The 13,250-nt window shown below is 42.2% G+C and overlaps 1 protein-coding gene across 1 annotated transcript in view; it reads left to right on the plus strand.

Moving 5' to 3' along the window:
• The first annotated feature begins 2,472 nt into the window (after window positions 1-2,472).
• The window catches only part of OLFM3 (olfactomedin 3), a 180,207-nt gene continuing 169,429 nt past the window's right edge, over window positions 2,473-13,250 (plus strand). Inside the window, exon 1 of the mRNA XM_066247226.1 lies at window positions 2,473-3,095. Within this exon, the coding sequence (XP_066103323.1) occupies window positions 3,027-3,095 (69 nt within the window). The 5' untranslated portion in view covers window positions 2,473-3,026. The remainder of the gene's footprint in view (window positions 3,096-13,250) is intronic.

Raw genomic sequence — 13,250 nt, forward strand, 5'->3', positions numbered from 1 at the left:
CTGATAAAGGAGACAGACAGTAAATAGCCAACCTAATTAAAAATAATAAATAAATAGAGAAGGAATGAGGTGTTATTTTAGACAGGGCAGTTCGGAGAGGTAAGGAATCCAGGTGGACACGACTTAAAAGCAAGCAGGGCAGAAAAGTCACCTCAAGCAAGAACGGAAGGCAAGAGGGGAGGAAAAGGAAAGCGTGTCAGCACTCGAACAGGTCAGAGACATTAGAAAGAGAATCGAAGACCATCCTCACCTTTATAACAAAAGGTGAAAATTTACTCAAGGGTTTATAGAACCTGCTGGATAATCTTCCCGCCCCCCCCCAAAAAAACCCCAACTAAGTCTCTCAGTGTTATATGATCAATAAAAATCAAAATCAGAGGCTGTTTTTAATGCAATGGAACATCCCTGGAATGTTGGCGCGGTATAACAAGCATGGAAGAAGTACGTCATGTGATCTTTTTACCAAAACAATACTAACACCAAACAGTCAGCTCAGACTGAATTCGTTATATCACTAAGAACTTCCTTTTGTAATACTGGGCCTAAGTGTTTAAAAAGTCCACATTCTTTGTTCTAGATGTTGTATCATATATGCAGACCATTTCATAGAAGTTTATTTTTATGCATGCCTCTGTTGACAGTATTGGCTAAAATTTGTGCAGTGCTTAATAAATTTCAAAGCAATTTTGTACTTATTGTAGGCATAGAAGGCTAACTTTAATTGGATACATAAATATCAAATATTTTCTCATGCATATATTGAAAGCACAATTATTTCTAAATCTATCCTATGCATCACTTTTTTTTTCCATTTTGTTCTAAATTCGAGTCACCAATTTAAGTTACAGTAACTTACCTGAAGTGACTATGAAAACAAAAGTAGATATACCATTTCCTTTCTATAACAGGACTCTTTGAAATAGCTAATATAGGACACCAGCTACAAAGAGCTTCGTGGACCTTCTTCCAAGGAAAAGTGTTGTGTAAATTGCTATGTACAGATAAGATACAAAGTGGCTCACAATATCATCAGGTTAATTGGGTGGAAATATAAGAGAGCTTTACAACATCAGGTTAATTGGGTGGAAATATAAGAGAGCTTTACAACAAAACAAATGGCTAACTATAAATGCTGTCAGAATTACATTTAAGAAAACTGCCATTTTATTTATTTTTAAAAGAGCAATAGAGGAAGTATTAGGGCATTGGTGAATTTCTTTCATTTAGTTACAAATATTGTTTTTCAGTGGCATGTACAAAGGAGTTTTTGGGTTATTACTAAACTTGACTGTTCTCTCAAATGACTAAGCGTCTCTTATGGCAAGCATGTTGTAAGTATTCTAAGATCATCTGTTTTCATTTGTAATATCAATGCCATACATTGCTTACTTCAGTGTTTAAGTATTATCATCTATCACATTTCTCTAGCACAGTTTCAAAGAATCTGTCCTCCCATTAGCTCATACGTATAATATCCAGACAAAATCGATGCAATATGATGGAAATCCTTGGCAATTATAACTTTCAAAAGTATTTGAATCCTGAGATTCATTTTTGTATTAAAAAGTATGAAATTTACAGTTAAAGATGGTAGAGATTGTATACACAGTCTGCGTCTGATAATTCAAACAATTTATCATCTTTTTAATGCGAAAGCAATGTTTACAGCTCCAGTTCACATATTGGAATCTTTAGGAAATATCATTTCTAGAAAAATCAAAAGGTATTCAAGGCATGGCGGCATGCGAGGGAGGTTTCAGGGTGGTGGCCAACTCCTCCCCACCTTTTTATCTTATGCAACACTCATGTTTTCCAGCCTCTAAGAAATAAAGTTGTTAAAGAATAGTTAAATGATGCACGGTGTAAGAGTAAGCCTTTCTCTCTCTCTCTCTCTCTCTCTCTCTCTGCTTTTAGGAGGCAGCTCCCCTGCCTTTTGACTTGAGCTCTAGAAAACAGCAGTATTCTGAAGCTTAGAATAATCACTTTTCCTATCCCACCGTCCATCCATCATTGAATTCTTCCTCAGGCATAAACAGGAGTCTAATTGACAAGGAAATTATATTTCTGAGTATTGTTGTGTGTGAGGGGTAGAGATTTCAGCTGTGGGGCGTCACTAATGGAATATTCCATTTAAAAGTAAAAAGAGAGAGAGAGAGAAAAAGAGAGAGAGCCTCTGAATTTATTTATGCAGAGTATTTTCGGATGACAAAAAGCCCTAGGTAGATAAATACACATTAATAGTATCCAAACAGATTATTCCAAAAGCTATTCATAAATGGCAGTGCATATGTGCATATATATAACAGCTATAGACTTTGTACCTTGGACAGAAAATGCACACGGATAGTCTGCACTGCAAAGTTTGTTTAAAGCAATAAATACGATTATCAAGTCCTCTCTCTGTCAATGACAGCAGAAGGTTCCAGGCACTGTCTGTTTCATAATCCTGATTCTAGCTGGCTCTCACTTCTTTGCAGCTCAAGTTGCCAGCAAAGGCTGAAGTGGAGCTGGAGAGTCAATCCTTGTTTGTTTAACAAATTCCCCCGCAAAAAGATCCCCCCAAGCCCCCAGGAGCCGTAGTGATGTCATATCCGCTGTCCAGGTCTCCACACCTCTCGCAGCGCTCACTCCCTTGATCCTGTTCTTGGGTTAAAACTTTTGAGGTGGACTGGCTGGAGAGCAGCAGGCGAGGTGCGGGGACCGGGGCGTGCAGGTTGGAGGCGCTTCAGCACCGCGGCCAGCGCCCCGCGGCGACCCACCCCGGCCGGCCGCGAGCTCGTGCGCGGACTCCCAGCTCCTCGGCTGCGATGCCTGCGGAATGATCGCCCCCCAGGGCGGCTGCCGGTGCTGCTGCTGCTGCCGCCACCGCCGCTGCTGCTGCTGCTGCTGCTGCCGCCGCCGCCTGTGTCTCCACTCCGCTCTGACTGGCAGGCAGAAAGTGCAACTGGAGGGGAAGGTCTCCGCAGTGACACTGGAGTGGCCACAGAAGCGCGAGTAGAGAGAGGGGGCCCCGGACCCAGATCAGAATGCAGGCGGCGTCCAACCTGCTCAACGTGCTGCTGCTGGCTCTGCTCGCTGGATTCGAGCCTTCCAAGGTAGGGCCACTGTTTTAACTCTCGTCTGAAATCGAGGTGCTATGGGAAAAGAGACCGACCGAGAATGCAAATAAATAGAGCTGCTCTCCCCCCCCCCCAAAAAAATAAATAAAAAGACGGCAGGAAAAGACAGCTGTCCCGGCTAGCTTGTGACGCCTGGCGTTGCTTGCAGGGCTTGGAGGAGAACGAGGTGAACTACCCACCCTCCCTCCCTCCCTCCCTGCCAGGGGACGAGCCCTTCGAGGTGGGGTCTGGGTCCCGGCGGGGGGGCAGCGCGGGCAATGCGGCGCTCCGGGGGGCCCGGAGCTGGTTCTGGGTCCGAGTGCTTGGCTTGCTGCCCTGGAGTCGCTGGGGTAACACGGAGGAGTTCGGGGCGCAGACAATGCAACGTGTAAACACGGGTTAGGAGCCGGTGGACCGTTTCTTTGTTGAAAGCGGAGGAGCATTTTATTTTATTTTATTTTATTTTTTTATTCCAAGCGGATCCTGGTCGGGAATATTCTCATGGCAGACGTGCTGCTAGTTGTGTCCGAAAAAAAAACCACTGGGGATGTTGCTCGTAACACACACGCCTAGGCGGAGGGGCAGGGCTCCCCACAGACTCCCTGCGCCGCTGGGGAAGGGGGCTTGTGTTTATTCCTCGGCTTTCTCTTCATTAAGGGAATTAGGGGGCACCGAGGAAGTTCTGATGACCAGTGATGAGAAACAGGAAGTGAGGACCTTATCAAACTAGGAGGGCCGGAGGAAAGATGTCTCATCGCTGTTGAACTCTGAAAATTAGCCAGCCCTGGCAATGAAAGTGAACGCTAAGCTCTTTTTATAAGGAAAGAAAAGAAAAAAAAAAAAAAAAAAAAAAGGCAGGAAAACCAGGAGGAATGCTTTTAACAGTGTATGAGAAAAAAAACCTTGATGATCAAGTCAGATAGTTGGAGAGCTTCAGCCTTATAAGGAAATCTTAATTACCAGGAATAAGAGATAAGGCAGTCTGGTAAAAAGAGTAAGAAGTTACCGTTTTAAAAATCACGTTACTTATTGAACTGGGCAAGAGCAATGGGACACAATTGGAAAAAATGATGCTAGGTGACCATACCGTGGAAAGCTGTGTTTCTGGAATGCTTGTTATTTTTAAAGCTTTGCTACATCACCTGTGCGGTGGAGAGGAAATTAAGTCTCCATAATTGAATGGAACTAATTAAGATGTAAGCAGGCATAATCTAATACTGTGGCTGACTATTTTTAGGCCTTAGACAGTAGTAGTAGGCAGTGAAAACTTAGAATCATGTCATATACTTGTAATTCCTTCTGGGCAGTTTTCATGTTTAGAGAGAGATCTGATGAGAATAAAATCATTTTATTCTAGAGCTATGGTTGTGCTCCTATTGTCATGAACATCTTCAGTGTGAATGCTATCTCAGTGGTCTTGATGGAATGTGTAGCCCACTAAGGGCCAGCTTCAAAGCGTTTTATATATAGGTAAAAAAAAAAAAAAAGGTGCTTTATGTTTTCTGAATCTTTGTTTTTCTCTCACCTCTGGATATATAGAGACACAGTTCATTGCCACTTTCTTTATATTATATGTTGGTTAAAACTTTTCAACACATTTCATGGTATCCCTCCCCCCCTTTGGAATATTCTTGGCAGAAGATTTTAAAAAGCCAAATCTAATCACTGAGTTACTGCAGGGAAAATAGAAAAACAAAAACAAACACTTGACTTAAAATGAGTTTTGTCATTCCTTAAAATGAATTCAGAAATGGAATGCTTTGCTAACTAACACCTTCGGATGGGATTGGTCTGACATCTTTAATGCACAAATAGCTTCACGTCTAGCACCCTCTTCTTTCCCGAATTAAATATCTATAAACAAAGAAGAGCGTCTATTAAGTACTGAGATAAATCCTCCAAAGAAATGACCCACTTCGTAGTCAATATCATCTTTTGTGGTAGTGATCGGTTTGTCTCTGGGTCTTCAACAATGTGAAACTTTTCTGAACCGGGGCTGCCCTGGCACAGCCCAGCTGAGAAATTCAGGAAGAAAGGCACATTAACTTCTCAAACTGTCCCTTTTCCAGCTTCCAGACACTGCCACACAGTGTGCAAAGAGGGGAAGACGGCATTGCTGCTATGCCACATCTGACAATATAGAGGGAGAATATTAAAATGTTCCTAGCAAGTGGCTTTCGATGTTGTGAAACGTGTTTGGACTAGGAGACCAAATACTGCTTAAAAAGTGAAGAAAAGCTCCTTTTGTATGGTTTAGTAAACTACTGTCCATCACAAACGGTACCATTCAGTTTTCAAATTAATTGTCAATGAGGTTATAAACTAGAAATGGTCTCAATTTTTATTTTGTTATTGTACTGACTACTTAAGGGCTTGCTTAATAAAACCAGCATGCATAATGCAAATTGTATTTAGTGAAACAGAAATTAGGAATCCATTAACAGAGTACCACACAAGACCACAGTTTTGGGACAAATAAGTAATAATTAAGTGATGACACTTGAATGTAATTTTAAACAGCTGATTTGTTAATACTAATACAATAGGACTGACATATTTCATCATAACATTTTAAAATAAATGTATTTAGGTGTTCTTCTATAGCATTACACTTTATGCTTATAGTAAGCATATATATAATTACACATAGATATGTTGGCAGAACAGGAAAGCTCTTAACATTGACTAGACTTTTTGTTCAGGTATAGGATTGCCATATACCAAATATTGTAAATCTAAACCTCTGAGAATGCATATTGTATATTAATTTATCTGAAAACAAAAAAGGCTTTCTAACAACAGTACCAACTCCATGTCACAGAATACTATGTAACATTTATGTTTATGATCATTTTTCCTGACATTGAGACGGACAGATCCTAATGATATTTTATCAAGTGTTTAAGTATCGCCATCTTATGGTAAGATAAGTAACTTGAAACTCAATTTTATCTTTAAATGGTAAAAAAAAAAAAAAAAAAAAAAAAAAAAAAAAAATGCCCAAACTCCTCTATTGATAGGATGAACTTACTTTCAGGACATACTTATTACTTTCTTTTCTCTCATTTGATACATCAGAAAATTAGCAAGATCGGTATTTTCTTCTGGCAAAGAAAGGTGACTCACTGCTAATTATTTGTATTTTTATACAGACAGATGATCAATTTTCCTCTCAGGAAAATTATGAGAATTATGCGTTCTTAATTAAAATCTTATGGACAACTTTCCAGTTCCATTTAGAACTCGGGGGTGTTATCACTTTGCCTATTTTGAGAGAGATCAATTAATTTCATTTGTAATGGAATGTCTGAAGTATAGACAATATGCCAAACCATCATTTATTCAATAAGTTAAAAAAAAAAAACCCTGAAAGCTTGTAGGCATTCAATTCTTGCTCAGTTTTAAAGAGAAAGGTTAGTTTCTTTGTAGGAAATTCCTGAGGGCGACTGCTAGATGGCATCTCTGTGCTTTTAAACTCAAGACGACGAGTTCAGCAATGACCTTGATAGCACGAAAGCGAACCTTTTTCTTTCACAAGGTTTTTAGCAAACCCTCCTTTGAACGTAATAACACAACAGTCACTGCCCCATGAGTCAGAACCATGAATTTCTCTGCTCGGCGCTGAATTTGGAAGGGAGGACTGAGCGTAAATACACAGGAGCCCGTGCGGATTTCAAAGAGAGCGTGTACCCTGGAGCCAGACACTTGAGTCACAGTTAAAAAAAAGAAAGAGGGGGCATGGCCACCGTCACACAGGGCAGTGACTGTGAACCTCAAGGCAGTCACACTTGTATGATGAGTACATCGCAGAATGCCCTGGCATGCTTCGATTGAGAAAGCCTTCATTGTCTTCTTCCTACAAACATATTCAAGAACTCAGCACTGTGGTCCTTGCTCCCACTACAGACCTCCACTATAACCATGACTCAGCAATAATCCTCCCCACCCAACTGCTCTTTCTGTCCGTCCACGAGAACCCCGGCCACTTAACGCTCTCCTTACACGAGACAGTTGCTTTAGAGCCATAGAAACATAAAGGGAAGGAAGAGAATTTCCATAATTATACTGTTAAAAAGGCTTCTTAACGTAAATGCGCCATGCATAAGCGCCTCTGTGTTTTAGTATTGTGAAAGAAAATCTTCAAAGACTTAAATTGGCCAGAGGTGGCTTCTGAAAATGAAATCTGGTTAATACACTCTTATAATTGTTCAATGAAGTTGATAAAAAGCAAAACCTGCTAGAGAAATCCACTGAGATCGGTATCAGTCTGCTTTAAGATACACCTGAAATAATCTACCCTCTTCTGTAGCCACTGTGTGCCAGAGACACACCCTCTAACAACCAGACCAACTTGCATCAGAGCAGCAAGTATGGGTCCGTGGCGTTTGGCAGAGCCTGTAATTACACACCAGGGAACCCGGGTGCGGTCGAAAGCAGAAAGTCTGATGCAGCCTGTTCCTGTTTTCAGAGAGTGCCTGACTCCATTGCTCTCACATTATAGCCCATCCTCCTCGAGACAATTACATTTTTATTTAGCAGAAAGTAAATATTCTTTCTCACTCCTTCCCTTGGCAACTTGAAAAGGTTAAAATTGTACTGTTCTCCTTTATTTTTAAAAAATAACTATTCCCTATATTTTGCAACTGTTCTCTTTTAAAAAAGACTGTTGTGACGATCGACGCTCTGTTGAGAAGGGACACAGAGGGGCAGGACTCAGGGTCCCTCATTTCTGATCCCCACTTTGCCACTGGTATATCTGTGAATGACTCTGGGGAAGGCGTGACCTCGGTGCTCTCACCTGTAAAGTGGGGGGCTACATATGTTCTGAAAACTTCTCGGCTAAACTTTCAAATGACCAACTGTGTTATGGTCTGTGTGTTTGCGCTCCCCCCCCTCCCCAATTTATATATTGATCTAATGTCCCGTGTCATGGTATTAAGATGTGAGGACTTTGCAGGTGATCAGGTTCTGTAGATGGAGCCCTCATGAATGGGATTAGTGCCCTTCTGTAAGAGGCCCTGGAGAGCTAGCTCACCCTTCCTGTCTGTGAGGACACAAGGCTTGGACCTGGAAGAGGGCCCTCCCCTGAATACACTAGCACCCTGATCTTGAACTTCTAGCATCCAGGACTGTGAAAGGTAAATATCAGTGTCTAAGCCACCCAGTCTGGGCTATTTCATTACAAAGTATGAGTAGACTAAGGCACTTTTTAATATTTGGTTATTTGTCAAAATACTTGCATACTCTTTGATGGCTATAGCTTGTAAGTTGATGGACTTTGTGAGATGTGGCCATTGGCCTGCCCCGGTGACATCATAAAGCTTTCACCCACTTCCTCACTCATCAGCCCCCTTCCTGCCTGCCCCCCCCCATTCATGATGCATGTACTTGGGCTTCGATCCATTTGCCCATCAAACTGTGCTCCCGTGGCAGAACGGCATATCAATCTAGTGGATCTGAAAGCCAACGTGTTTCTTCCTTCAGATGTTATTAATAAGTCTTTTATTCGATGAAAAAATCTCTACTTAAAACTTCTCTTTCATATAAAAGCAATTTCTGGGGTACAGAAGGATGTAGAAGGTATTCTGGGAGGAGCTACTTATAAAAGGTCCTGCAAATTCATTGCTGCCTCTTCTTCCCGAGCAGAAACTTAGACTGGCAATTATTAGGAAAACCTCAATCTTTGTGATATAGAAAACAAGACTGGAGAAAGCTTCAGCTTAGAAGTTAACACATGGCATTTGATTTTCTTAAGTATTAATTAGCCATCTTTTTATTTAATAAAAAAACAAACAAATCGGTAATAGTGAAATTAAGAAAGGATACACAAAACCAGAGAAGTGAGTTAGGAGAGACTTGGGCTTATCTGTGCATCTGTGCTAATGTGTGTGTGTTCATGTATGTGAACAAATTATTTCACAGTGGCATTAAAATATGAGGCAACATCCAAAGCTATTTAAACACTCACTACCTGGAACCCACCTTTAAATCTAAAATATGACGTTGAGACTGGTCAACCATCTACTCAGTCTGTGACACTTCTTGATTAAAAACCTTAAAGGATGGCCCTGGCCGGTTGGCTCAGTGGTAGAGCGTCAGCCTGGCGTGTAGGAGTCTTGGGTTCGATTCCCGGCCAGGGCACACAGGAGAAGCGCCCATCTGCTTCTCCACCCCTCCCCCTCTCCTTCCTCTCTGTCTCTCTCTTCCCCTCCCACAGCCAAGGCTCCATTGGAGTAAAGTTGGCCTGGGTGCTGAGGACAGCTCCATGGCCTCTGCCTCAGGCACTAGAATAGCTCTGTTCACAACAGAGCAATGCCCCAGATGGGCAGAGCATCACCCCCTGGTGGGCATGCCAGATGGATCCTGGTCAGGCGCATGCGGGAGTCTGTCTAACTGCCTCCCCGTTTCCAACTTCAGGGAAAAAAACAACAACAACAACAACAAAAAACCTTAAAGGATGTTTTTATTTAGCTAACATTACGATGACAATTTTCAAATGTAAGTTTTAAAACTGTATTCCGAACTCATGGCAACGTAGAAGGGGGAGATGTCCATGAAATCCTAAGAACTGGTTTTTAATGTCTAACTGTGCAACTTTTCAGTGAGATCATCTCTCTACAGGTCATTTTATATAAACTATGGAATAGATGTTATAGCAATGAATTTATACAGTTATTGGTGATGTTAATATGTGTGAACCTATTTGAAAGCAGAAAGTTCTATGCAAATATCCCACGAACCTCACTCCACCTATAACCAACTCTCACGTCTGCTGTGCATCATATAGTAAAATTATCTTGCTGTTCCTTCCTCTCAGTTTTCAGAAAAGAAAGTGCCCCATAGAACTATCAGCAGGGCTTCTCAGAACCAGCCCATAATTTTGGTCCGAGCTCCTATTTCAACATGCCACCTTAAAATTTTACATCACACTTACATCCATCCAAAAGGGCACCTCTTCCAAGCTGCTTAGGAAAAAATACAAGACATGAGGCTGAGATTTGAAACTAATCATGGCGAGTGGCTCACAGATAGGATGGATATATATGAACAAAGAATCTATCAGTGGATTAAATTACTCTTTTGACCCAGCACGCACAGTGTGGCTTCTTGCGTCTTTCCAAAGTGTATCAGTGAGAAAGTGGTTAAGTCCTCTTTACGATGTAAAAACATTAAAGATATTTTAAAGTGGGATTTTCTCAGATTAATCTAAAAATGTCCAGACCAGAGGGTCATTGTGTTAGCTCTTTCAGACTGGGTAGTGTAATGAATAGCATTTTTAACTGACCACATGCAGTTCTGGATTCCGGGAAGTCCAAGATCAAGGCACCAGCAGGGCTGAGTTTTGCTGTGGGTCATCCTCTTCCTGGGTCATAGATGGTGCCTTCTCGCTGCGTCCTCGCCCAGTCGCAGGGGTTAGGGAGCTCTGTGGACTCTCTCTTATAAGGGCACTGATCCCAATCATGAGAGCTTCATCCGCATGACTTAATCGCCTCCGAAAGAAAGGCTGCACCTCCTAATACCATCACGCAGGGCAATAGGATATCAATGTATCAATTTAGGGCAGAGGAGGGGCACAAATGAGCATTTGGACCATAGCGACCATGGAAGAATGACCGTTTTTTTTTTGTTTGTTTTTTTTTTTTGTATTTTTCTGAGGTTGGAAACGAGGAGGCAGTCAGATAGACTCCCGCATGCGCCCGACTGGGATCCACCCGACATGCCCTCCAGGGGGCGATGCTCTGCCCATCTGGGGTGTTGCTCCATTGCGACCAGAGCCATTCTAGTGCCTGAGGCAGAGGCCATGGAGCCGTCCTCAGCACCCGGGCCAACTTTGCTCCAATGGAGCCTCGGCTGTGGGAGGGGAAGAGAGAGAGAGGAAGGAGAGGGGGAGGGGTGGAGAAGCAGATGGGCGCTTCTCCTGTGTGCCCTGGCCGGGAATTGAACCCGGGACTCCTGCACACCAGGCCGACACTCTACCACTGAGCCAACCGGCCAGGAGGAATGACCACTTTTGTGAACATCATTTCTCTGGGATTGCTTGCTTAGTCCCTCTGTCTGTCCTGGTTCTCCTACTCTGCTCAGTCAAGACTTCGGCAAAGTGCTTGAAAAGATCTGACCCTTAGCCACTTGGCAACATGTCCTCTGATGTCACTCATCCAAAAGCAAGTCGACCTGAGGAACTCATGAACAGAATCTTTTTTTTTTTCTGAGGTCAACCCCTGTAGATAATATGAAGGGTAAAAACAAACAAACAAACAAACAAAAAAACAGGTGAGAGCAACTCTATAGTAGGATAACCCTACCCATGAACACCTAACAGTTAAGAAATTATCATTTCAAAAATACTTGCCACACTGTAGTGATGTTTACCTTATTGCTGTCACTTGCTACATTTTTTGTGTGTGTGTGTATGTGTGGGGAGGTGGTGTCCAAGCTATAGGAATAGCTTAAGACCATTTCTCTATTAATAGTGCCAATAATTCTGCTAATAGAAATATTCAAAAAATGTTGAAACTATTAAAAATAGAGTTTCCTAAGGACATTTATCTTTTGTGCCTGGAAAACAAGGTGTTTCGGAGCATCTCTCCCAGAGCTATGCCTTCTGTCATTCCGACGCTGAGCTTTGGGAAGAATAAAAACAAGTTCGGAAAGAGGATCACAGATGCTGCTCTGTTCGTGCGTCTGCCTCTCCCTGAAAAGCTCCTTCCCTCGTCTCCATATGTCAGAGTTCTACCTGTGTTTTGAGACGCACCTCAAATGTCACTTCTGCCACGTATCCTTCCCAGACTCCCCTCACATCCCCGAGGACATGAGCCCGGAACTCCCGTGGGAGAGGTACCCGCGCTCTATCCCCACATCTGCGGCGCGGCACGGGGTCTACACGCCAGGGGCGTTCAAGCGACACAGACCACAATGGATTTCTTCTTCCCCCCCAATTTGCAAAATACTCTAGAGCTGATCGCTCTCGTTGTCCTTATCCCTCTCTTATTGCTAATTGGAGATGCACTGTAGTGTGTGTCTCTCCCCTGCTGAATTACCATGTGGCTGAGGGCTGGCTCCGGGGCTCCGTCACTGTCATACTCCCCCCTACCTAGCAGCTAGTGCAGTGTCCATTCAGGTAGCATCTGTCACGGGTGGTGCTCACTGAGCAGATGCACAGATGAAGAAAAATAGCGAGTCAAGGAACCCCCAGAAAACTTCAAGTCCTGAGGTAAATGTTGCATCAATGGAATCTGTGTTTCGGGTCCAGGCTCCCATCAGACAAAAAACAAGGCAAGGGAAGTAAGACTGGTTTTAAGAACTTGGTGTCAAGGGCTTCAACTGTTCATAGCAGGCTGTTTGGAAGGATGCTGCAAGATCATGTCTTTTTAAATTTTTCATCAACTCCCTGTCTCTACCTCGCCATCCTTCGTGCTGTTGTTGGCGTTTGGTAACTCTCTGGGATGCTGGCACCTGAATACTCTTGTGAATCACTTGCTGTGTTTTGTGACACTCTGTGACAAAGTTAGTAAATCCTCTTCTTCCTTGCTGGATGTATGCGTGCGTTTTATTTGTACAGCTTTATAAGTCAGAATCGCTCATTAATGTGTCCTTATTGTTTTGACGATCTTTATTTGGTGTGATGCTTTATTTGAAAAATTAGTACATTATCTGAACTTATCTCTTTTTTGGAACTGAGCTATTTTTTTTAAGAATGTAAAATATTCTGTAGAAATTATTTTCTTACTGTACAGTCTTATACTAGTATTATATTAAAATAAATAATGTTCTCTATTTGTAATACATTACTGTATGAGTACACCACCGCCTTACAGAATAACATCAGATGATGAAAAGCAAATCTAGATTTAGTGGAGTTACAGTTATCTAAACTATAACTTCTAAATATAGTCAGACATTCAAAATTTTCATGATTAACTCTGTGGTTTAAAATGCTCGGAAAAGAGATGTCGGTAATACAATTGCTTCAACAGCACAAGTAAACAGCTCCAGAGATAACCCCAAGGAAAAGGCCATCCACGGAATAGACCGTTCTTTTTCTTTTTCAAACTATGTGGAAGGTGATTAAGAAGCATTATCCCATGATGAATAAACAGCATTACTAGAGGGAACAATCCCAGGTGTCAAGATCGCTTCAAATAGAGCATCAGT

This window comes from Saccopteryx bilineata, chromosome 11, assembly GCF_036850765.1.
Source record: "Saccopteryx bilineata isolate mSacBil1 chromosome 11, mSacBil1_pri_phased_curated, whole genome shotgun sequence".
NCBI lineage: Eukaryota > Metazoa > Chordata > Mammalia > Chiroptera > Emballonuridae > Saccopteryx > Saccopteryx bilineata.